Below are 27,645 nucleotides of genomic sequence, written 5' to 3'. Positions count from 1 at the left end.
GATAGCTAAATAAATCATTTTAAAAACGAATTAAGCTTGTATTTATAAAATTGAGAAATCTCGTGAGTTTAGTTCAAAATCTTTAGATCTAATCAAACTATTTTTTGGGATGGAGTGAGACAATAACTTCCAAAAAAACTCTAGAAAATCTTTCATAGTTCAACAAATTTTATTAACAAATTATGAATGCAATCAAATGTATCAAAAAATAAAATCTAACAAATCATTTAGACGTTTTTACCAAAAATCTGTGTCAGTAGATCCAAACGTAACTCAATAATAACCAGAACGCCGTATATACTTCTTTATAAAACAAAATGCAAGTATGTGGAACAATATCGCTACAAATACCAGGCCTAAACAATCCATCCAAAATGTGTCATCAGCAGTACGAAATGATCCACGATTGAGAACTTCCAGACCATTCTGTATACAAGGATGACCCTGAGTTTTCGGGCATTCTGAAACAATGGAAAGATTAGTTTGAAATTTCAATCACATATGTTACCAACCAAGTGTCAACTCACCTATTCCTTCCACATCAATCCAAAAGCTATACATGAGCGATTCATTGGAGTAGAAGAACAACGATATATATTTCAGCAAAGGTATTGAGTCCACATTATAATAGGCTCCACCAAATATCAAAAATAACAAATCAAATGGAGCAGCACATTCCGAAGCCATTTTCTCTGTCTCAAAGAGGGTCGACAAGAAAAGACCATATCCTGTAGCAGCCACAGCAGATAAACTCAAACTTAAGCCCATGGTAAGGAAAAGCACGAAACCTCGTTGATAGTATACAAAGCCATAGAAAACCGAAAAGAATAGATAGCTCTTGAAAAATGCCATGGGTATAAAGGACAAGACAACAGCAACATAATAGGCAGATAAACTGTATGTGCCCTCACCCACCTCCCGCCGTAAAATGGGTAGGGCAGCTGGAAACACATAGGTAACACCATAGGAAAAAGTGAAAATCATTTCACTGCTTAGCATAAACATAGAACCTCCTATATCCTGTATTGAAGTCTGAGACATATCGGCCACACCCGAATACATAATTGCCAAAGTTACCGAAGTGATCTGTAAGAGAAGACTCATGAACATTGAAGAGATTCCCCTAATCTATAGCCATTTTTTACCATAAAGAGTCCTGTAGATATAATCCCCTCTCTTATGTTACGCGAATCGTCGATAACGAAACGCATCAACAGGTAATACACTTGAAATGGCCACCAAATCTTTTTGCTGGAAATGAAACAATGGGAGATCATAAAATTTTTTACATTCAGATAATTCACTTACAACTCTTTCATGCTGGTCAAATATTCTCCACTGTAGGGTTTTGGCAATAACCAACTGTTGTTATATCGTCCCATAGTATGAACAGTATATTTGGACTTAACCGAAGCCCCATCTTTCCGCTTTGTATGACTATCGGATATGGTTTTCAAATAAAAATCGGCAGGATTGCAATTTTGTGGTATGGAGTATCCTAATCTGAAAAAAAAGGAATAAACTAGAATATATCCCTAAAGTAATATTGTTCGAGCGAAGAAAGAGCAAAACTCAACCTCACAAGGGTATTTACTTAGCTTCAGCATTCCGTTGAGAATGTCTAAACAGTGGCATAAAACGTTTCATTCGCTAAAAAAGGTGGCACACTAAGATAATTACTTAGTAACAAGTTTGTCGTTCCGTTTGCAACACATCGAAATATCGATCTCCGACTAGGTTAGATTAGGTTAGGTTATGTGGCAGCCCGATGTATCAGACTCACTTAGACTATTCAGTCCATTGTGATACCACAGTGGTGAACTTCTCTCTTATAACTGAGTGCTGCCCGATTCCATGTTAAGCTCAATGACAAGGGACCTCCTTTTTATAGCCGAGTCCGAACGGCGCTCCACATTCCAGTGAAACCACTTAGAGAAGCTTTGAAACCCTCAGAAATGTCACCAGCATTACTGAGGTGGGATAATCCACCTCTGAACAACTTTTTGGTGTTCGTTCGAAGTAGGAATCGAACCCAAGACCTTGTGTATGCAAAGCGGGCATGCTAACCATTGCACCACGGTGGCTCCCATTTTTAGCCATGCGAATATGTCGGTTCGCTCGCTATCTCTGGACAAGAATGGCACGATATTTTTGGTAGTACTCACCTATACTCACGAAATGAAAATCCGTACTTATGCACGTAAACCTTTTAAAAACACATACTCACGAGTGCAACAAATTCGCTTCACTCATATAATTTATCGTAACTCACCACTAAATGTCATACTTTTTAAAGGTTGTCCCCCATGTTTTGCATTTTATTGTGAATGACCCATTTTGTGCACCCTTGGATCGATGGCAATGGCCATATAATTCCCAAAAGGAATTTCATTCCTTATGTGTATTTTTCCAAGCGGTATAATACCAACAAACTGCTCTTCCTTCACTCTAAATTTTGTGAATGTAAAAAATAAACTTACTTGCTAAAAAATTCTATCGCTTCATCCACGCGGCCTTGGTAGATTAGATTTCCTCCATCCATGAGTATGATATGAGTAAATAATTGAAATATATCCGAGGTAGGTTGATGAATAGAACAGATTATTGCTTTCTTAAATCGACCATTTGGACTATTATTCAAGGCCTTAAGACTGGGTAAATCCGAATCGAAAATCTCCATTTCTATCGATCTACTAGGACTGCATTCACCACTGGATGAAGAAAATGAATCTTCACCATACAATGAAGTTAGCGACTTATCCAATATTCGATGGCGTGTACACAGATGGCGCAATGTTTTTATCACAGTGTAGGCATTATAACTATCCAGTCCGGTGGTGGGTTCATCACAAAATATAAATGGGGGATCAGTGATAAGCTAAGAGGAATATAAAATGGATATATTAACTATATAGGTTAGGTTAGGTTTGGTTAAAGTGGCGGCCCGATTAAGATTCAGGCTCACTAAGACTATTCAGTCCATTGTGATACCACATTAACTAAAAGTACCTATTACATATGGGCACTTCTAGTTTTAACCGCTGAACCATCTCGATTTTTTCTTCTGTTGAACCAACCAGATTGTTCCAAAAACATTAGCAGACTGCTTAAGTTAACGTTCTCCAGGTCCGCCAGTAATTTATAACTCGAGTATGCATGCTGCCGTTTCGAGAGCGAACTTGAATCGACGCTAGTTCTAAGATAAATATCTATCATCCTCTCCAGAGTCTTAAGTAGGAATGAGAATAAGCTGATTGGTCGGAAATCCTTCGCACTCGTGTGAGAGGCTTTTCCCGCTTTAGGTATGAAAACGACATTTGTTTCCCTCCACTTTCCTGGGACATATGCTAAGTTGATACATCCTATATATATCGCCGACAACGAGGGGATGATTCTATCAGTCACTGCTTGTAACTCCGCCGGAGTAATTCCATCAGGTCCGGGGGATTTGAATGGTCCAAAGCTATTTAACGAACATTTTATTCTAGATTCCGATACAATTTCCTCGATATGAAACGACCGCTGAGCCCCTGTGACACTGCCAGGAGCTCAGACCGTCTGATATTCAGGAAAATGTGTGTCTCCTCACTGGACGTTGTCCAATTGCCCTCCGATGTTTTAATGAAACCTGGAGTGGAGTTAGTGGATGCTAGTACCTTCCGTAGTCTGAAAGACTCGGACGTATTTTCAATACTGCTGCAGTAATCATTCCAAGAGTTATGCTGAGCCTTTCTCAGTTCTCGCTTGTATTCTTTCAGATTCTTCTTGTAAGCGTCCCAATCCTCAGGAGCTCTGGTGGACTGTGCTTTGTTAAAGAGCTTCCTGCAGGATTTCCTCATATTACTTAACTCCGTAGACCACCATGGTGGTCGATTTTTTCCTCTTGGCTTCCCTCTAGGGCATGCAGCTTTCAGTGAAATGTTGAAGGCCTTAGTAATCCTCTCCACTGCGTGTTCGATATCTTGCACAGTGCTCATATTTGTCTCTAGTATTTCCAGTATCATCATATTGAACGATTCCCTATACCTATTCCAATCAGCTTTCCTAACATTTGGCGGAAATAGGGTCTTGGTGGTATGAACATCTAATTTGAAACTGATGTAGCGATGATCTGAGAAGATACGTTCACTTAAAACCTGCCAATCAGATATCATTTCATTCAGTTCTTGCGAGGCCAAGGTAACGTCCAAAACCTCTTGCCTGTTTTTAGTGACAAAGTTTGGGGCATCTCCCTCATTGCAAACTACCAAATTAGTACGCAAAATAAACTCTAGGAGTGACTCTCCTCTTGTATTAATGCTACCACTTCTTTGTTTTCAATGACTCCTCAACTATCATGTCCTATGTAGACCGAAGTTACCCAATATTTGCATTTGGCTAATTCTAAACTGGCAACGACAGTGTTGCAAATAGAAGGCTCGATTTACATCATTACCAGTATACTGCAATAGTTTGAAACCAGGAGTACTTAATTCACGTATTTGGGAGCCACCGTGGTGCAATGGCATGCCCGCCTTGCATACACAAGGTCGTGGGTTCGATTCCTGCTACGACCGAACACCATAAAGTTTTTCAGCGGTGGATTATCCCACCTCAGTAATGCTGGTGACATTTCTGAGGGTTTCAAAGCTTCTCTAAGTGGTTTCACTGGAATGTGGAACGCCGTTCGGACTCGGCTATAAAAAGGAGGTCCCTTGTCATTGAGCTTAACATGGAATCGGGCAGCACTCAGTGATAAGAGAGAAGTTCACCAATGTGGTATCACAATGGACTGAGTAGTCTAAGTGAGTCTGATACATCGGGCTGCTACCTAACCTATCATAACCTAAAGGTGTGGGCCGCTGTAATGGCCTCTTTCGTATTCATCGACCGTGGGGTCGACAGACAACAATTTCGTCCGCAGACCATGGACGTTCCAACTGGACTCAGCAAGCGCCAACCAAGAATGGTTTAAAAAGGGCGGTTCCTAGTTTCATTTCCAAAGTTTCAATCATCTCAAGTTGACACTTCACCGAGAATGAACCAAAATACCGCAAAGCCACTTCGGTATGAAAATGTCCCCAGGAAAATAAGCTCCAAAAGCCAAATAAATAAGAAAAGGCTCAAAGGTGGGGCGATACTTCGGTTAGGTTAGGTTAAAGTGACATTAACTAAAAGTACCTATTACATATAGGGTCTTCTTCTTGTTTTTTTTTACCGCTGAACCTACTCCATTATTTTCTTCTGTTGAACCAACCAGATTGTTCTAACAATATTAGCAGACTTAAGTTAACGTTTAAGTTAACGTTTTTCAGGTCCGCCAGTAATCTAAAGCTACATGTCCCTAAAATTCGCTTACGCCTTACACAAAATGCAGGACACTCACACAAGAGGTGTTTAATTGATTCCTTTTCTTCGTCATCATGACAGTCATTATACTTCGCGCCAATAGTTTTTGCTAAATCGCCTATCAGGTAGCGACCCGTTATAGCAGATATCAGGAGTGATATCTGACGTCTTGAGAACACTAGCATATCTACACACAAAAAAAATTTTCTGATTCAATCAAGAAATTTATTGATCCAATTAATTTTTTAATTGAAATGTCTTCAATCACAGAAATGATGGTATCAATTAAAAAATTAATTGAAGGTCAATTAAAAAATTAATTGATCCAATAAAAAAATTAATTGATACTATTAATTTTTGTTTCAATTAAAAAATTTGTTGATTCAATTAAATTTTTATTTTCGTGAAATTTTTTTTTGTGTAGTGTGCGGTTTAAGTTTAAATGGGGCCATATTTGCTTGGTGTCGTTACAACCCTTGCAATTCTCCCATCGAACATTTGCCATCATGACAGCCTTCTCACGGAGTTAGAGCTTGCAGGAAGCTAGAGGCATGCCAATAGATTCCAGTTCCACTAGAATACCTAAGATAGTTCCTAGCCTTGCTAACTCATCCGCTTCGCAGTTCTCCTGTATATTCCCGTGACCAGGCACCCATATTACGTGAATATTGTACTGCACAGCCATCTCGTTGAGAGATTTGCGGCCGTTTTCGAGTTAAGGAACACAGAGTCCAAGTATTTTATTGCAGGTTGTCTGTCTGAGTATATATTAATGCCCAAAATTGTTGGAACATTACTTTTCAATTCGCCACCTCTTTTTTTGTATAATATTTCAGTCTGAAAAATCTTTTTGCTTATCGAAGTTCCAGGTCATTAGGGCGACACTTCATAATGAAAATGAGCCCCAACAGTTGTAACTGAAGCATGCAAATCGAACCGAAAGCTAAATTACGGTTGTGTTTCACTTTTGATTTAAACGACTGTATGAAAATGAACCCCAACTATTGGTACGCGTTAGCTAAGCAATTATATGAATTTTCAATTGCGTTAGCCCACTTTGGACTGTATCTATAAGAGCCCGACCAAGGGCCGCCCATCTTTATAATTTTAAGTTTGCAATAGCCCACTTGGATCTATCTAAAGGGAAAAGTTTACACCTCACCATTTCGATCACTTTGCGTTCGCTATAGCCTACTTTGGATTCCGACCATAAAAAAAAAAAATTTGAAATCTCGGCGAAAGCCCAACCAAGCAATAAACAATAGGGTGTAGGTAGATATAATGGTAGCCCGATATATCAGGCTCACTTTGACTATACAATCCATATGTTAGGCTCAATGACAAGGGACCTCCTTTTTATAGCCGAGTCCGAACGGTGTTCCACATTGCAGTGAAACCACTTAGAGAAGCTTTGAAACACTCAGAAATATCACCAGCATTACTGAGGTGGGATAATTCACCCTTGAAAAACTTTTTGGTGTTTGGTAGAAACTGGGTTTGAACCCGTCGTGTGTATGCAAGTCTGCACCACGGTGGCTCCCTGGCTACCGGGGGTGTACAATTGCTCCATTGTCAACTCCTAGAAAGCTCCTAATAAAATTTCCGCTTTACTTTGTTGACCAAATCAACGATACTTCGGTTCACTTTTACGTATAACGCCCATATGAACCGATCATGGAAGAACAAATTTCATCCAATCCTTGTGGCTCTCTAATTACAGAGCGAAAATCGATTCGCATCGGTTCATAGTTATTCATAGAGTCCTCTTTATTCACCGATCAAGAACTGTCGTGGGATTCTGTATTTCTTCACGATAATCTCATTGTTAATTCTGTTTACCAAAAAAGTTGTTTGCACTAACGATCGTGTCTTTCTGTAACTAATCTTGAACTATTGTTTAAGCTGCATTGCGCTTGGCAACCCTGCTACTAAAAACTGTGTAATGGAAGAATAGCACAAAAACAGTTTGCTAATTTAAAAGAAATACACAGAGCCGGAAGTGAAAAATTTGTGATATTCTCAATCTATGTGAAATTCCCTTTAATTTAAAACCATTTAAGGCTGTTCCGCCCGACTAAATTCTTAGAAGGCTCAGGCTTTTTACCTTTGGGTTTTTAAAATGTTGCAGAAAACTCTTTATACCCTGCGCCACACTGTGGAATAGGTTGGCTGATAAGTCCCCGGTCTGACACATAGATGGCGTCGCTAGTATTAAATGCATATTATTTTTATATAGTACCAACCATCAAATGATTCGTGTCAAAATTTGACGTCTGTAAGTCAATTAGTTTGTGAGATAAGGCGTCTTTTGTGAAGAAACTTTTGTTATTGTGAAAAAGTGGAAAAAAGGAATTTCGTGTTTTGATAAAATACTGTTTTCTGAAGGGAAAAAATACGGTGGAAGCAAAAACTTGGCTTGATAATAAGTTTCCGGACTCTGCCCCAGGGAAATCAACAATAATTGATTGCTATGCAAAATGGTGAAATGAGCACGGAGGACAGTGAACGCGGTGGACGCCGGAAAGAGGTGGTTACCGACGAAAACATCAAAAAATCCACAAAATGGTTTTGAATGACCGTAAAATGAAGTTGATCGAGATAGCAGAGGCCTTAAAGATATCAAAGGAACGTGTTGGTCATATCATTCATCAATATTTGGATATGCGGAAGCTCTATGCAAAATGGGTGCCGCGCGAGCTCACATTTGACCAAAAACAACAACGTGTTGATGATTCTGAGCGGTGTTTGCAGCTGTTAACTCGTAATACACCCGAGTTTTTCCGTCGATATGTGACAATGGATGAAACATGGCTCTATCACTACACTCCTGATTCCAATCGACAGTCGGCTGAGTGGACAGCGACCGGTGAACCGTCTCCGAAGCGTGGAAAGACTCAAAAGTCCGCTGGCAAAGTAATGGCCTCTGTTTGATGGGATGCGCATGGAATAATTTTTATCGATTATCTTAAGAAGGGAAAAACCATCAACAGTGACTATTATATGGCGTTATTGGAGCATTTGAAGGTCGAAATCGCGGCAAAACGGCCCCATATGAAGAAGAAACAAGTAAGGAAAGTCTAAAGTCGGGCGGGGCCGACTATATTATACCCTGCACCACTTTGTAGATCTAAATTTTCGATACCATATCACATCCGTCAAATGTGTTGGGGGCTATATATAAAGGTTTGTCCCAAATACATACATTTAAATATCACTCGATCTGGACCGAATTAGATAGACTTCTACAAAATCTATAGACTCAAAATTTAAGTCGGCTAATGCACTAGGGTGGAACACAATGTTAGTAAAAAAATAAGGGATACATTTAAATCTGAAGCAATTTTAAGGAAACTTTGCAAAAGTTTATTTATGATTTATCGCTCGATATATATGTATTAGAAGTTTAGGAAAATGAGAGTCATTTTTACAACTTTTCGACTAAGCAGTGGCGATTTTACAAGGAAATTGTTGGTATTTTGACCATTTTTGTCGAAATCAGAAAAAACATATATATGGGAGCTATATCTAAATCTGAACCGATTTCAACCAAATATGGCACGCATAGCCACAATGCTAATTCTACTCTCTGTGCAAAATTTCAACTAAATCGGAGTTAAAAATTGACCTCTATGGTCATATGAGTGTAAATCAGGCGAAAGCTATATATGGGAGATATATCTAAATCTGAACCGATTTCAACCAAATTTGGCACGCATAGCTACAATGCTAAGTGTACTCCCTGTGCAAAATTTCAACTAAATCGCAGCAAAAAATTGGCCTCTGTGGACAAATGAGTGTAAATCGGGCGAAAGCTATATATGGGAGATATATCCAAATCGGAACCGATTTCACCCAAATTTGGCACGCATAGTAACAATGCTAATTCTACTCCCTGTGCAAAATTTCAACTAAATCGGAGTTAAAAATTTGTCTCTGTGGTCATATGAATGTAAATCGGGCGAAAGCTATATATGGGAGATATATCCAAATCTGAACCGATTTCAACCAAATTTGGCACGCATAGTAACAATGCTAATTCTACTCCCTGTGTAAAATTTCAACTAAATCGGAGTTAAAAATTGGCCTCTGTGGTCATATGAGTGTAAATCGGGTGAAAGCTATATATGGGAGATATATCCAAATCTGAACCGATTTCAACCAAATTTGGCACGCATTGTTACAATGCTAATTCTACTCCCTGTGCAAAATTTCAACCAAATCGGAGTTAAAAATTGGCCTCTGTGGGCAAATGAGTGTAAATCGGTCGAAAGTTATATATGGGAGCTATATCTAAATCTTAACCGATTTGGCTGATATGTTGCAAGTTTTTCGAGACCCATAAAATATTCGGATGTGCGGAATTTGAGGAAGATCGGTTGATATACACGCCAATTATGACCAGATCGGTGAAAAATATATATGGCAGCTATATCTAAATCTGAACCGATCGTCTTTGAGCCGAAACAGGACGCTATACCAAATATTAGGACAATCGGACTAAAACTGCGAGCTGTACTTTGCACACAAAAATACATCAACAGACAGACAGACAGACGGACAGACAGACAGACGGACATCGCAAAATCGACTCAGAATTTAATTCTAAGCCGATCCGTATACTAAATGGTTGGTCTATGATTACTCCTTCTTGGCGTTACATACAAATGCACAAACTTATTATACCCTGTACCACAGTAGTGGTGAAGGGTATAAAAAGTGTTGTTCCACCAAGACAACGCACCGTGCCACAAGTCATTGAGAACGATGGCAAAAATTCATGAATTGGGCTTCGAATTGCTTCCCCACCCACCGTATTCTCCAGATCTAGCCCCCAGCGAATTTTGCTTGTTCTCAGACCTCAAAAGGATGCTCGCAGGGAAAAAATTTGGCTGCAATGAAGAGGTGATCGCCGAAACGGAGGCCTATTTTGAGGCAAAACCGAAGGAGTACTACCAAAATGGTATAAAAAAATTGGAAGGTCGTTATAATCGTTGTATCGCTCTTGAAGGGAACTATGTTGAATAATAAAAACGAATTTTGACAAAAAAAAATGTGTTTTTCTTTGTTAGACCGGGGACTTATCAGCCAACCTGTTAAGTTAGTGCATATGTTTGCAACACTCATAAGGAGACGAGATAGACATATGGTGTCTTTGGCAATATTGCTCAGGGCCGGCCCCTGAGTCGATCTAGCCATGTTCGTCTGTCCGTGAACACATTTTTGTAATCAAAGTCTAGGTCGAAATTTAAGTCCAATCGACTTAAAATTAGGCACAAGTATGTGTTTTCGCTCAGAATAGAACCCTATTTTCGAAGAAATCGATTCAGTTTTAGATATAGCTCCCATATATATCTGTCGCCCGATATCTACTAATATGGCCCCAGAAGCCTGGATTTAAGCCTGATTTGCTTTACATTTTGCACAAGGACTGCAGGTGATAGTGTCGTAAAGTGTGCGGAATTGGTTGAAATCGGTTCAGATTAAGACATAGCTCCCATATCTATCTTTCTCCCGATATGCACTTATATGGCCCCAGAAGTCAAAGTTTTGATGTACATGCCGATTTTAGTTGAAATCGGTTCAGATTTAGATATAGCTTCCATATATATCGTTCGTCCGATTTAGACTCATTTGACCCCAGTGGTCAAATTTGTAATTCGATTTAAGTGAAATTTTGCACAGCGAGTAGAATTAATATTATAGCTGGGCATGCCAAGGTTGGTTGAAATCGGTTCAGATTTAGATATAGCTCTCATATATATCTTTCTCCCGATATGCACTTATATGGCCCCAGAAGCCAGCGTTTTGCTCTGATATGCTTTAAAAATTGTACTGGGAGTAGAATTAACGTGCTCGATATACATGCCAATATTGGATGAAATCGGTTCAGATTTACATATTGCTCACATGTATATCTTTCGTCCGATTTACACTCATCTGACCCCAGAGGTCAAATTTGTAATCCGATTTAAGTGGCATTTTGCACAAAAAATTGAATTAACATTGTAGCTATGTATGCAAAATTTGATTGAAATCGGTTCAGATTTAGATATAGCGCCCATATATATGTTGTTGCGATTTCGGCAAATTGGGAAAAATATCCACATTTTCCTTGTGGATATTTTTGAAAAGTTACCTAAAAATTTTATTTAAACAATTGGAAATGAATTTTAAAGCAACGACAATTTAGAAGACAATGATTAGAAGTTTTAAGATACCTTGCCAAGGCAAGTGTTACCACAACCCAAGTAATTACATTTTGGATGAGCGTCTTCGACCTCGCCGAAATTATGGTCTGATATACTTGCTTTTTAGTAGGGTCAAATATCACCCCATACCTTACCTCTTCAGCTAAACTAAGTCTTTTGCGTTCGCCACCAGATAATTGTTGAATACGTGTGTGCGCCACATTCCTTAGGCCCACGGCCAACAGGAGATCATCAACTCTTAGACGTTTCTCTGCCCGGGAAGTTTTTCGATGCATTTTAAAGTGGGACTACAAAAAACATATAATAGATATTAGTAAAAGGTCCTCTCCCGAATAAAGTTTTCCATACAAACCATAAAATACAAATGCTCATAGGCCGTAAAAGTTTGAACATTAATTTCGAACTGTGGTAGAAAACTCGAAATCCTTATCATCTCGGAACGAGTCATGGCCACACCGTTTACCTCTACCTCTCCAGTAAGATTTCCCCTTAGACGTTGTGATATAGCCGCCAAAAGTGTGGTTTTGCCAGCGCCACTACATCCCAATATAGCCACTAGGTCACCAGTTCTCATATGACCACTCACTGAAAGATATATTTAATGAGAAAATCAATCGTTCCATCGTTTAGCAATTCATTTAATTCCAGACAAACAATCATCTATTGCATTAATCGGAGTACACAGGAAAACCATTAATAAAACATGGTTACGGTAAAGTGAGAAGATATCGAGGAAAAAAAGTGTAGTAGCACATCGCCCACATATTGGTTTGATGCAATTATCTCTCAAAACCACAAAGGTCTCTACGATAATACACGGGAAGATAGACAGAATCTTTTTATAGATCCTCTTAGGAAACACTTTCAAGACCATATATCATATGATATAATACACGTTGTATTATTTATTATTCACTGCTATATATTCTTCCGAAATGATCTTCATGTTTATGTTTATTCCATTTGATATTGACTGAGATAACCAACATTGTTGGTTATCTAATACCAAACACACACACAGCTCGATCTCTATCTCGCATCTCTGATAATTCGTGGTGTGTCACAATCGTTTGGCGACAAGAAAATATGCAACAGCCGCATACACATTGTAACCCAGTCTGGACCGGCAAGTTACTATGAATTTTAGTAGGTGAGAATATAATACCTCGAATCTGCTGAAAGTTTCAATCAACAATACATACCATATATTTTCCGCTCGATTAGTACGAGTACATGTAAATGAAAATATGATGTAAACGAGGAGGCATGATGATTCGTAGAACCTACAGTATTGGAGAATAATTGAAAACGACAACATACCACGAAAAATGACTATCGTTCTGAGCAACCTAGTAAAGAAGACCTACGCTGCACTGTGTGCGTGCCAAAAGCTGCTGGGGAGACGTTCGGGAATGAAGCCCTCTCACTTTCACAGGCTGTTTACAGCAGATATATAGATATATATAGATATGTTTGGGTGTAAAAATTATATGTTTGGAACTCAAATTTTTTAACACAATATTTTTGAGTGCAAGCATTTAATGTTCATAAACTAGCATAACTAGCATGTTTGGGACATATATGTTAATATGTTAGAACATATTATGTTTGGGACATAAAATGTTTGTAACTATAATATTCTTAGATGCAAACATATATTAATTTGGAAATAGCCTATAAACATATATGTGTTTAGAAAGAGATACCTAGAGAGTATTCTGCAAGTAAAATAATGGAAGTAACCAACTGGCGCCTTAAAAATATATCCACACAAAGAAAATTTCATTAAATTTTTTACTAGCAGTGTATGCCCTAAGGTGAAACATAATATATTTGAACAATACCAAAAATATTTTGTTTGGACCAATCCTGAAAATATATATGCTCGAAGCATATATGCAGTTTGGGGTATATGTTACAGAAGCTATTATTTTGAGGGTGTATCTATGGGTGTTATGTCAGGTGGACGATGACGAACCATCGAAATCATATACAAAAGTTCAACAGGATAAACAGGACGGTCCTTATTTATATGACGGGTGCAATGAAAACAACGGCCACCGCAGCTCTAGAGGTACTGATGGGATTCTGCCCACTTTATCTGCATATCAGGAAAACAACGGAGGTGATACTCATGAGACTGAAGAGCCTGGATTTGCTCGGGCAAAAGGTTAAAGTGGCAGCCCGATTAAAATTCAGGCTCACTTAGACTATTCAGTCCATTGTGATACCACATTAACTAAAAGTACCTATTACATAGGAACACTTCTAGTTTTAACCGCTGAACCTTCTCGATTATTTTTCTTCGCTGAACCAACCAGATTGTTCCAAAAATATTAGCAGACTGCTTAAGTTAACGTTTTCCAGATCCGCCAGTAATCTGAAGGTATATGCTCCTAAAAGTTGCTTGCGCTTTACATAAAATGCAGGACACTCACACAAGAGGTGTTTAATTGATTCTTTTTCCTCCGCATCATGACAGCTCATACAATAGTCATTATACTTCGCGCCAATAGTGTTTGCAAAATCGCCTATCAGGCATCGACCCGTTATAGCAGATATCAGGAGTGATATCTGACGTCTCGAGAACATTAGCATATCTAGTGTGCGGTTTAAGTTGAAATGGGGCCATATTTGCTTGGTGTCGTTACAACCCTTGCAATTCTCCCATCGAACATTTGCCATCATAACAGCCTTCTCACGCAGCATGAGCTTGCAGGTAGCTAGGGGCATACCAACAAATTCTGGTTCCCCTGGAATATGTAAGGTAGTCCCTAGCCTTGCCAACTCATCCGCTTCGCAGTTCCCCGGTATGTTCCTATGGCCAGGCGCCCATATTAGGTGAATATTGTACTGCTCAGCCATCTCATTGAGACATTTGCGGCAGTCGATGGCCGTTTTCGAGTTGAGGAACACAGAGTCCAAGAATTTTATTGCAGGTTGACTGTCTGAGTATATATTAATGCCCACATTTTTTGGAACATTACTTCTCAGCCAATTCGCCACCTCTCTTATTGCTAATATTTCAGCCTGAAAAACACTACAGTGATTAGGTAATATTTTCGCTATTCGAAGTTCCAGATCATTAGAATATAATCCGAACGCCACTTGTCCATCCAATTTGGAGCCATCAGTGTAGAAATCTACATATTCTTTATTCCCCGGGGTCTGTGTGCACCACGCCTCACTGTTGGGGATTAGAGTCTCAAACTTTTTGTCGAAAAGTGGACTCGCCAAAGTGTAATCCACTACGTTAGTCACATCTGGCATTATTTTGAGGACCGAACTGCGACCGTAACCTTTTTCCGACCACAGCGATAGTTCGCGCAACCGCACAGCCGTTATTGCAGCTGACTGTTTGGCAAAAATGTCTAAAGGCAATAGATGCAGCATGCCATTAAGGGAATTTGTTCCTGTCTTGCTGAATGCGCCTGAAATACACAAACACGCCATACGCTGAACTTTATCTAAACAAGTCGGTTTCTGAAGTGCCGGCCACCAGACTACAACACCATATAGCATTATAGGTCTAACCACTGCCGTGTATAGCCAATGCACAATTTTTGGTTTTAGGCCCCACCGTTTTCCTATTGCCTTTTTGCACGAGTACAAAGCTACAGTTGCTTTCCTCGCCCTTTCTTCAATATTAAGCTTAAAGTTCAGCTTCCTGTTCGAAATAACGCCAAGGTATTTTGCACACTCACCAAAGGGAATTTCAATACCCCATAAGGAAATAGGCCTAACCGTGGGAGTTTTGCGATCTTTGCAGTACATAACTAATTCTGTGTTTGCAGGATTTACCCCAAGACCATTGTCTTTCGCCCATTTCTCAGTCAACCGGAGGGCCCTCTGAATAATAACTCTGATTGTGGATGGGAATTTTCCCCTGACTGCCAGAGCCACATCATCTGCGTATGCCACCACTTTTATCCTTTCTTTTTCTAGAGTAACCAGAAGGTTATTTATAGCAACATTCCAAAGAAGAGGTGATAGAACTCCTCCTTGGGCAAGATATTAGGACAGATTTTGTGGCGACTCAGCATGTATATTAGGGCAAGTTGAAATCGATTATACCAAGTAAAGGGATTGGGAAGAGGGACGCATACATTTTGGAGACCTGAATATTAACACGGATAAATGGTTCAAGGCACTGGCAGTGGTATTTACTGCAAAGAGTTAGGGATTAGAGATTCATATAAAAAGGATGGCGGATGCAGCATTTTTCAGGCGGAGTTATTTGCCATTGCGAAAGCTGCAGGAGTACGACGATATTCAGAAGCGATATCAGCATCTTTGATTCTTTTAAAACTCAAACAAAACATGTTGTTATATATCCAGAATTTGATGTACACACAAAAAAATAATTCTTTCCTTCCAAACGAAATTTTAGACAAACAAAGTTCGTTTCTCATTTGCTTTTCGCAGTAAGGAAATTTATTTGGAAGAAAACTAAATTCTTGTTGTGATAAACGTTTATTCTTTTCCACGATGTAAAAATAATTTCATAAAGACTAACTCAAAAATCAAATCAAACAATCTTTTCTGGCTAATTGCATATTCCCTCACATCTTTCTCACTTCCACGAGTTTTTGTAGTTCTTAGCACCTTTTTCTTTAATACAAACAATGTAGAAGAAATTATTTGATATTATAATTTTTTTAAATGTAACCTTTCGCCTGGACGGAGAATCGAACCGCGGACCATGCAATTTATAAGCCAACACACTACCCACTGAGTTATGTTGCTGTTATTGTCATCAATAGATAATTATCCATATAAATTATATTTATATAGCATAGCTTGCGGCGCCCACGAGCTGATTAAACAAACTTTATTTCACAGAAACATACATTTAGTTGGGCACCGTGGAGCAGTGGTAGCTACGTCCGCCTTGTATGCCAAGGGTCGTGGGTTCGATCCCTGCTTCGACCGAACTCCAAAAAGCTTTTTTTTACATATATTATTCCAGATATGTTCGGAAGATTCCGAAAAGATGTCCAACATTACAGACTACCATATTAAATTTTTACTGTGAACTGTAAAATGTGTCTTATTAAAGACTTAAAGTCACGAAAGAACAGTGCTTGATATAAACAAAATGGACAGTGTTAATGGTTCAAAAATATTTTTTTTTTTTATTGAAAAAATAAAAATTTTGTAAGAAACGAATTTTTTTGGTGATAAAAGTTTAAAATTTTCGAAGCAATTCAAAAAACTCTAACAAAAGAAAAACGTTTTCGGTACACGTTTCCAAACGTTTTTTTTTTCTTTGCTTGTGGTCTCCATATGCAGAAACATGCCATATGAACCGATCTACATGGGAGAGTATCTGCCATCAATTTGTGTACAAATAAATATTAATCATCGAAAATCGCTTATAGTTTTTCAAAATATTTCTCATTAAGATCCATATATTCGTTTGAACTAATTTTCGGAGCACTTTTGCCACTCTGATTGAGGAATCTCCAAAATCTTCTTCAGGTGATGAAAAATGTTGACCTCTCATTTTATTTTTTCGTACAGGAATAATTCGGTGCTAAGTCAGTACTATACGGATGATGACTCAATCAAATTGCACAAAAATGCAGTTGTTTGAGCCGATTTGTGAGAGCTCGCATTGTAGTTGTCATCCGTCTTTGCCGGTTGGTTTTCCTGATTTCTTGGAAGAAAACTGGCAAATAAATGGTTGTGTACCACTTAGAATTGCAACATGTCCAATTTTTTCCGAAAAATAAAATCTATATGAAATAGAAATTAATTATCAGATCAGCCTCGTTAAACATATGCGGTTTACTTCAACCACAACTACCGACGATTTTCTGTCGCATTCACAGTAACTAAATAGATAAATAGAACAACGTGCTAACGCGAATACATATCTGATAGACGGTGTTTACGAAATCATAGGAGTGCATCAAATCATCGGAGTCTATCTACTTATGTTTAGAGCAAACCTCCTCTATAGGTGACTCTTTCCGGTGAATTGTAAAAATGTTACAAATAGAAGGGAAATCGATTATTAAAAAAAAAAAAAAAAAAAACAAATAAAAAACAAGTAAGGAAAGTCTAAAGTCGGGCGGGGCCGACTATATTATACCCTGCACCACTTTATAGATCTAAATTTTCGATACCATATCACATCTGTCAAATGTGTTGGGTGCTATATATAAAGGTTTGTCCCAAATACATACATTTAAATATAACTCGATCTGGACAGAATTCGATAGACTTCTACAAAATCTATAGCCTCAAAATTTATGTCGGCTAATGCACTAGGGTGGAACACAATGTTAGTAAAAAATATGGGAAACGTTCAAATCTGAAGCAATTTTAAGGAAACTTCGAAAAAGTTTCTTTATGATTTATAGCTCGATATATATGTATTAGAAGTTTAGGAAAATTAGAGTCATTTTACAACTTTTCGACTAAGCAGTGGCGATTTTACAAGGAAAATGTTGGTATTTTGACCATTTTTGTCGAAATCGGAAAAACATATATATGGGAGCTATATCTAAATCTGAACCGATTTCAACCAAATTTGGCATGCATAGCTATATATGGCAAGCTATATATGGGAGCTATATCTAAACCTGAACCGATTTCAACCAAATTTGGCACGCATAGCTACAACACTAATTCTACTCCCTGTGCAAAATTTCAACTAAATCGTAGCAAAAAATTGGCCTCTGTGGTCATATGAGTGTAAATCGGGCGAAAGCTATATATGGGAGCTATATCTAAATCTGAACCGATTTCAACCAAATTTGGCACGCATAGTAACAATGCTAATTCTACTCCCTATGCAAAATTTCAACTAAATCGGGGCAAAAAATTGGCCTCTGTGGGCAAATGTGTCTAAATCGGGCGAAAGCTATATATGGGAGCTATATCTAAATCTGAACCGATTTGGCTGATATTTTGCACGTTTTTCGAGCCACATAAAATATTCGGATGTACGAAATTTGAGGAAGATCGGTTGCTATACACGCCAATTATGGCCATATCGGTGAAAAATATATATGGCAGCTATATCTAAATCTGAACCGATTTTTTTCAAAATCAATAGGGATCGTCTTTGAGCCGAAACAGGACCCTATACCAAATTTTAGGACAATCGGACTAAAACTGCGAGCTGTACTTTGCACACCAAAATACATCAACAGACAGAAAGACAGACGGACAGACAAACAGACAGACAGACGGACATCGCTAAATCGACTCAGAATTTATTTCTAAGCCGATCCGTATACTAAAAGGTTGGTCTATGATTACTCCTTCTTGGCGTTACATACAAATGCACAAACTTATTATACCCTGTACCACAGTAGTGGTGAAGGGTATAAAGAGGCAAAACAGGCGTTGCCAACTATATGATTCTAAATTCGCATTCTAACTCATTTGAGGATACCGAGCTATCGACCGATTAAAAAAGGAGGTCCTTTGTCCTTGAGCTAAAATATAGAACCGGGCAGCGTCCATTGATAGAGAAAAAGTAAGTACTTGTGCTATCACAATGAACTGAATAGTGTAAGTGAGCCTAACATATCCTGAGTAATTGCCCCGATTGTCCCGATGTTTACTGCTAAACTTACGTTAGGTTTAGTGGCTGCTCTTTATTATAGGCTCACTTAGTATATTCAGTCCATTGCGATACCACAAGTGGTGAACTTCTCTCACCAGTATTACATAATTATTTTTATACCCTCCACCATTAGGTTAGGTTTAGGTTAAACTAACCTAAACCTACCCTCCACCATAGCATGGGGGTATATTAACTTTGTCATTCCGTTTGTAACACATCGAAATATTGCTCTAAGACCCCATAAAGTATAAATATTCTGGGTCGTGGTGAAATTCTGAGTCGATCTGAGCATGTCCGTCCGTCTGTCTGTTGAAATCTCGCTAACTTCCGAACGAAACAAGCTATCGACTTGAAACTTGGCACAAGTAGTTGCTATTGATGTAGGTCAGATGGTATTGCAAATGGGCCATATCGGTCCACTTTTAAGTGTAGCCCCCATATAAACGGACCCCCAAATTTGGCTTGCAGACCCTCTAAGAGAAGCAAATTTCATCCGATCCGGCTGAAATTTAGTACATGGTATTAGTATATGGTCTCTCATGACCATGCAAAAATTGGTCCACATCGGTCCATAATTATATATAGCCCCCATATAAACCGATCCCCCGATTTGGCTTTCGGAGCCTATAAGAGAAGGGTATTTCATCCGATCCGGCTTAAATTTGGTACATGGTGTTAGTATATGGTCTCTAATGACCATGCAAAAATTGGTCCACATCGGTGCATAGTTATATATAGCCCCATATAAACCGATCACACAAAAATTAATCCATATCAAGTTCATAATTGTATATAGCCCCCATATAAGCGACCCCCATATTTCACTTCTGGCTCCCTACGTACCGTGCAAAAGTCCATATCGATTCGTAATTATTTGTAGACTTACCTACACATACCTTTTTTGTCTAATATATACCATGTATGGACTAACTCACAATTTAGAAAACGATGTTTAGAAGTTTTAAGATACCACAACCCAAGTAATTCGATTGTGGATGACAGTATTTCGTAGAAATTTGTACGCTATCCATGGTGGAGGGTACATTAGATTCGGCCAGACCGAACTTACGGCCAAATACACTTGTTTTTTTTTTTTTACTTGTCAAAAAATATGCATACTTTACAGAAAACATTAAGGATCAAAATTTAAAAAATGTCATTAGAATTCTACCAAAAATGTAGATTTTTGTAGATTGGCAGAATTCTTCATTTTTTGGTAGATTTTGCGAAATATTCCTCTCTAACTAAGAGGTACTTCAATTCTTAATAGTAATAAAATTTTGCAAAAATTTTCTATAGAAATAAAATCAACAATTATCAATTGGAAAAGAAATAAAATCTTGTCCCAAATACATACATTTAAATATAACTCGATCTGGACAGAATTCGATAGACTTCTACAAAATCTATAGCCTCAAAATTTATGTCGGCTAATGCACTAGGGTGGAACACAATGTTAGTAAAAAATATGGGAAACGTTCAAATCTGAAGCAATTTTAAGGAAACTTCGAAAAAGTTTCTTTATGATTTATAGCTCGATATATATGTATTAGAAGTTTAGGAAAATTAGAGTCATTTTACAACTTTTCGACTAAGCAGTGGCGATTTTACAAGGAAAATGTTGGTATTTTGACCATTTTTGTCGAAATCGGAAAAACATATATATGGGAGCTATATCTAAATCTGAACCGATTTCAACCAAATTTGGCATGCATAGCTATATATGGCAAGCTATATATGGGAGCTATATCTAAACCTGAACCGATTTCAACCAAATTTGGCACGCATAGCTACAACACTAATTCTACTCCCTGTGCAAAATTTCAACTAAATCGTAGCAAAAAATTGGCCTCTGTGGTCATATGAGTGTAAATCGGGCGAAAGCTATATATGGGAGCTATATCTAAATCTGAACCGATTTCAACCAAATTTGGCACGCATAGTAACAATGCTAATTCTACTCCCTATGCAAAATTTCAACTAAATCGGGGCAAAAAATTGGCCTCTGTGGGCAAATGAGTCTAAATCGGGCGAAAGCTATATATGGGAGCTATATCTAAATCTGAACCGATTTGGCTGATATTTTGCACGTTTTTCGAGCCACATAAAATATTCGGATGTACGAAATTTGAGGAAGATCGGTTGCTATACACGCCAATTATGGCCATATCGGTGAAAAATATATATGGCAGCTATATCTAAATCTGAACCGATTTTTTTCAAAATCAATAGGGATCGTCTTTGAGCCGAAACAGGACCCTATACCAAATTTTAGGACAATCGGACTAAAACTGCGAGCTGTACTTTGCACACCAAAATACATCAACAGACAGAAAGACAGACGGACAGACAAACAGACAGACAGACGGACATCGCTAAATCGACTCAGAATTTAATTCTAAGCCGATCCGTATACTAAAAGGTTGGTCTATGATTACTCCTTCTTGGCGTTACATACAAATGCACAAACTTATTATACCCTGTACCACAGTAGTGGTGAAGGGTATAAAGAGGCAAAACAGGCGTTGCCAACTATATGATTCTAAATTCGCATTCTAACTCATTTGAGGATACCGAGCTATCGACCGATTAAAAAAGGAGGTCCTTTGTCCTTGAGCTAAAATATAGAACCGGGCAGCGTCCATTGATAGAGAAAAAGTAAGTACTTGTGCTATCACAATGAACTGAATAGTGTAAGTGAGCCTAACATATCCTGAGTAATTGCCCCGATTGTCCCGATGTTTACTGCTAAACTTACGTTAGGTTTAGTGGCTGCTCTTTATTATAGGCTCACTTAGTATATTCAGTCCATTGCGATACCACAAGTGGTGAACTTCTCTCACCAGTATTACATAATTATTTTTATACCCTCCACCATTAGGTTAGGTTTAGGTTAAACTAACCTAAACCTACCCTCCACCATAGCATGGGGGTATATTAACTTTGTCATTCCGTTTGTAACACATCGAAATATTGCTCTAAGACCCCATAAAGTACAAATATTCTGGGTCGTGGTGAAATTCTGAGTCGATCTGAGCATGTCCGTCCGTCTGTCTGTTGAAATCTCGCTAACTTCCGAACGAAACAAGCTATCGACTTGAAACTTGGCACAAGTAGTTGCTATTGATGTAGGTCAGATGGTATTGCAAATGGGCCATATCGGTCCACTTTTAAGTGTAGCCCCCATATAAACGGACCCCCAAATTTGGCTTGCAGACCCTCTAAGAGAAGCAAATTTCATCCGATCCGGCTGAAATTTAGTACATGGTATTAGTATATGGTCTCTCATGACCATGCAAAAATTGGTCCACATCGGTCCATAATTATATATAGCCCCCATATAAACCGATCCCCCGATTTGGCTTTCGGAGCCTATAAGAGAAGGGTATTTCATCCGATCCGGCTTAAATTTGGTACATGGTGTTAGTATATGGTCTCTAATGACCATGCAAAAATTGGTCCACATCGGTGCATAGTTATATATAGCCCCATATAAACCGATCACACAAAAATTAATCCATATCAAGTTCATAATTGTATATAGCCCCCATATAAGCGACCCCCATATTTCACTTCTGGCTCCCTACGTACCGTGCAAAAGTCCATATCGATTCGTAATTATTTGTAGACTTACCTACACATACCTTTTTTGTCTAATATATACCATGTATGGACTAACTCACAATTTAGAAAACGATGTTTAGAAGTTTTAAGATACCACAACCCAAGTAATTCGATTGTGGATGACAGTATTTCGTAGAAATTTGTACGCTATCCATGGTGGAGGGTACATTAGATTCGGCCAGACCGAACTTACGGCCAAATACACTTGTTTTTTTTTTTACTTGTCAAAAAATATGCATACTTTACAGAAAACATTAAGGATCAAAATTTAAAAAATGTCATTAGAATTCTACCAAAAATGTAGATTTTTGTAGATTGGCAGAATTCTTCATTTTTTGGTAGATTTTGCGAAATATTCCTCTCTAACTAAGAGGTACTTCAATTCTTAATAGTAATAAAATTTTGCAAAAATTTTCTATAGAAATAAAATCAACAATTATCAATTGGAAAAGAAATAAAATCTTGACAACATTTTCTATAGATATAAAGTCTTGACAAAATTTTCTATAGAAATAAAATTTTGACAAAATTTTCTATAGAAATAAAGTTTTGACAAAATCTTCTATAGAAATAAAATTTTGAAAAAATTTTCTATAGCTATACAATTTTGAAAAAATTTTCTACAGCTATAAAATTTTGACAAAATTTTCTATAGCTATAAAATTTTGACAAAATTTTCTATAGAAATAAAACTTTGACAAAATTTTCAGTAGAAATAAAATTTTGACAAAATTTTCTGTAGAAATAAAATTTTGACAAATTTTTCTATAGAATATTTTGACAATATATTCTATTGAAATAAAATTTTGACAAATTTTTCTATAGAATATTTTGACAATATATTCTATTGAAATAAAATTTTGACAAAATTTTCTTAGAAATAAAATTTTGACAAAATTTTCTATAGAAATAAAATTTTGACAAAATTTTCTATAGAAATAAAATTTTGACAAAATTTTCTATAGAAATAAAATTTTGACAAAATTTTCTATAGAAATAAAATTTTGACAATATATTCTATAGAAATTAATTAAATTTTGACAAAATTTTCTATAAAAATAAAATGTTGACAAAATTTTCTATAGAAATAAAATGTTGACAAAATTTTCTATAGAAATAAAATTTTGACAAAATTTTCTATAGAAATAAAATTTTGTCAAAATTTTCTATAGAAATAACATTTTGACAAATTTTTCTATAGAAATAAAATTTTGACAAAATATTCTATAGAAACAAAATTTTGGCAAAATTTTCTATAGAAATAAAATTTTGACAAAATTTTCTATAGAAATAAAGTTTTGACAAAATTTTCTATAGAAATAAAATTTTGAAAAAATTTTCTATAGCTATAAAATTTTGACAAAATTTTCTATAGCTATAAAATTTTGACAAAATTTTCTATAGAAATAAAATTTTGACAAAATTTTCTGTAGAAATAAAATTTTGACAAAATTTTCTATACAAATAAAATTTGGCAAAATTTTCTAAACAAATAAAATTTTGACAAAATTTTCTATAGAAATAAAATTTTGACAAAATTTTCTATAGAAATAAAGTTTTGACAAAATTTTCTATAGAAATAAAATTTTGACAAAATTTTCTATAGCTGTAAAATTTTGAAAACATTTTCTATAGAAATGAAATGTTGACAAATAAAATTTTGAAAAATTTGGGATTTTATAATTTGGTAGATTTGTGGTAACATTTTCTTGAAATTTTGGTATATTATTTTTGACACGAGTGACAACCGTGAGTTCATTGGTAAATTAAAAAAAAATAAGAAATTCTAAACCATTTTGTGAGAGGCACACTTAACTAACGTACACAAAAAAATTATTAAAGTCAAGGAAACTTTTTCAAAACATAATAATTTCATGAACAACATCGAATTAAATTGGCTTTAGTGTAGAGGTGTGCACATGATTAATATTTTACTCATCTTACTCACGCACGATATTGTTTTGTAGGACTCACGCACACTCACACACGAAATATCGAAAAATATTGTGACTCACGAAAAATGTCGTGACTCACGAATAATTTTATGACAAATTTACCTTAGGGATGTGTTTGAAAACATGAGTATGATTAAAATCGAGAGCGTTATTAAACTCTTAACATCCCAGGGGTCACTAAAATTGTAAATGAATTCATCTCGTAAGCGTTTTATATCCGTGGGCGGGATTTTTTCGTGAGCGTATTTTTCCGAAATTCGTTACTCACGCACACTCACGAAGAAATTATTTTCGTGACTCTCGCTCACGCACGACTTTTGGTTTATTAATCACGTACACTCACGCCCTCACGCCGTTGCCATCAGCGTGACTCACGAAAAATTTCGTGATTCACGACAATTTCGCGCCACTTGCGAACCTCTTTTTTTAAGTGTGGCATTGAATTCATGAAGCTTTGTTTACAAGGCAAGCATGCTTGGTTAATTTTCAAATTTAGTATGACATTTGCCGCAATCGCAAAAAATCAACCTTATCAATTGGGGAGGATCTACCCTATTTTCCTCATTCCTACTTTTTCCATATATTTGTATTTACTTACCATTATTCAATATTTGCAATTCGCGTTGTTTTCGACATGATTGCCAAAAGCTGTAGTTATTTTCCTCTCTGGCTGGCACATAATAGTTCAAATTCTTCCATTCCAAACTTAGGCCGGCATTAAATGTGGAACCAATGTCATCCATAATGGCGAAATTTTGAATTGTGAAAATTTTTCCGAAATTTAAGTTTTTAATATATGCAGAAAACGGACCAACTTAACCCCAAATAATTTTTAAACAGTTAATAATGAAAGAATTTCGGAATACTTTTACTTAATTCGGTAGAGTTCCGTGGGAAAGGTTTTAGGATAAACATTTACAACTGTAATTTGATTTCAAATCCACAAACATTTATAGGCCGTGATAATAAAACGTATATCTTATCTTGTTTTGAGTTTAGGACATGTTGCATTCCGTCTAATTTGTTTGCTTGTCTATAATTTTATTCTATTAAAATGACTGAACTTCACTAGTTTGTTGATTTTTCTGTGATTCTCTAATGTCACAACAGTGCACCTTTTATGTCTTCCTCTATGGTTTATCGTTTGTTTAACCACTCTAGATCTAGATCACTTTTTCACTACTGCATGGTTGTTATTGTTACATATCAAAGAGATTTATTTAATTTTCTTTTCAGTTATCTTTTCTTTTAATATTTTTCCTGAATTTAGTATCCGATGCTATCAACCGTTTAGTTTCAATGCTGCACACTAACTGAGTCAACTAAATCTGTCTCTGTAAACTCAAATACTTAGGGCAGATAGATTGTCTTAGATAAATCTAATGATTTTGTTTAGTTTGAGAAGATGGATATCGTTAGATGTGAACGAGTGACACAAAGTGAATCACGATTCGTAATCAATAAAGACATTGCGCGTTACAAAGACACACACGAAAAAATTTCTGATTCAATCACAAAATTAATTGATCCAATTCATTTTTAATTGAAATGTCTTCAATCACAGAAATGATAGTATCAATTAAAAAATTAATTTAAAGCCAATTAATAAATTAATTGATCCAAAGAAAAGAATAATTGATAATATTAATTTTTGCGATTGATTTTTATTTCAAGACTTTAATTGGAAAAATTTTAGTGATTATACCCTAAACCACATAGTGGTCAGGGTATAATAAGTTTGATCGGCCAAAAAATGTGCCTACCAGAAATATTGATTTTAGACCCCATAAAATATATACCGATCGACTCAGAATCACCTCCTGAGTCGATCTAGCGCTTGGTGTCCGTCCGTCGTCCGTCCGTCTGTCCATGTATTTGTTGTTCACAGGATTCCGGTCGCAATTATTATCCGATTTTGATGAAATTTGGTACAGGGAGTTTTTTGGGCACAAGGACGAACGCTATTGAATTTGGAAGAAATCGGATCAAATTTAGATATAGCTCCCATATATATGTATCGCCCGATTTCGACAAATGGGGTCACGTTGCGCGTTTTTTTAAACGAAATTTGGCAAAAGGTAATCTTTTCCATCGCCCTTCAAGTCTGCAAAATTTCATCGAAATTGGTTCAGATTTAGATATAGCTCTCATATATATGTATCGCCCGATTTTCCCAAATTTGGCCACAAAACCTTTATTTATCAACCGATCTTACTCAAAGTTGGCTAAATATAATCTTCTATAACACTAACTATATGTGCAAAAAATCATCGAAATCGGTTCAGATTTAGCTATAGCTCCCATATATATGTACCGCCCGATTTTTCTAAATTTGCCCTAAAACCCTTATTTATCACTCGATCTTACCCAAATTTGGCTAAATGTATTCTTCTATAGCACTAACTATATGTGCAAAAAATCATCGAAATCGGTTCAGATTTAGCTATAGCTCCCATATATATGTATAGCCCGATTTTCCCAAATTTGGCCATAGAACCTTTATTTATTAACCGATCTTACTAAAAGTTGGCTAGATCCAGTCCTCTATAGTACTAACTATATGTGCAAAATTTCATCGAAATCGGTTCAGATGTAGATATAGCTCCCATATATGTATCACCCCATTTTGAAAAATTCGCCCCTAATAACTTTATGTTTGACCATACAGGCCTCATTTCTTAACTGATCTTACTCAAATCTTGCACAAGGTAACCTTTTGTGGTATTAATCAAACCCGCAAAATATTATGCAAATTGGTTCAAATTTAGATATAGCTTCCATATATATGCATCGCTCAATTTTCCCAAATTTGGCCATAATACTCTTATTTATTAACCAATGTTACTCAAATTTCAAATTTTGATGTACTAGCCGATCGTATTTATACGTATTTGTAGCTCTTACGTAAGAATATTGCTCGATTTTTACAAATTTGGATTTATTACCA

At 36.7% G+C, this 27,645-nt stretch overlaps 1 protein-coding gene across 1 annotated transcript; it reads right to left on the bottom strand.

The window, feature by feature from the left end:
* Positions 1 to 150: 150 nt before the first annotated feature.
* On the bottom strand, positions 151 to 25,997 carry bw (brown). The gene is made up of 8 exons (XM_075312276.1): positions 25,297 to 25,997; positions 11,890 to 12,122; positions 11,672 to 11,824; positions 2,481 to 2,878; positions 1,309 to 1,503; positions 1,146 to 1,251; positions 528 to 1,086; positions 151 to 461 (listed from the first exon to the last, which is right to left on the bottom strand). The coding sequence occupies exons 1-8, from the start codon at positions 25,439 to 25,441 to the stop codon at positions 274 to 276; spliced, it is 1,977 nt and encodes a 658-aa protein (XP_075168391.1). The 5' UTR covers positions 25,442 to 25,997; the 3' UTR covers positions 151 to 273.
* Between the last annotated feature and the right edge of the window lie 1,648 nt (positions 25,998 to 27,645).

Source organism: Haematobia irritans, chromosome 5 (genome assembly GCF_050003625.1).
Source record: "Haematobia irritans isolate KBUSLIRL chromosome 5, ASM5000362v1, whole genome shotgun sequence".
Classification (NCBI taxonomy): Eukaryota; Metazoa; Arthropoda; class Insecta; order Diptera; family Muscidae; genus Haematobia; species Haematobia irritans.
The sequence above is the reverse complement of the archived record's forward strand: the minus strand, read 5'-3'. Positions and strand labels throughout refer to the sequence as shown.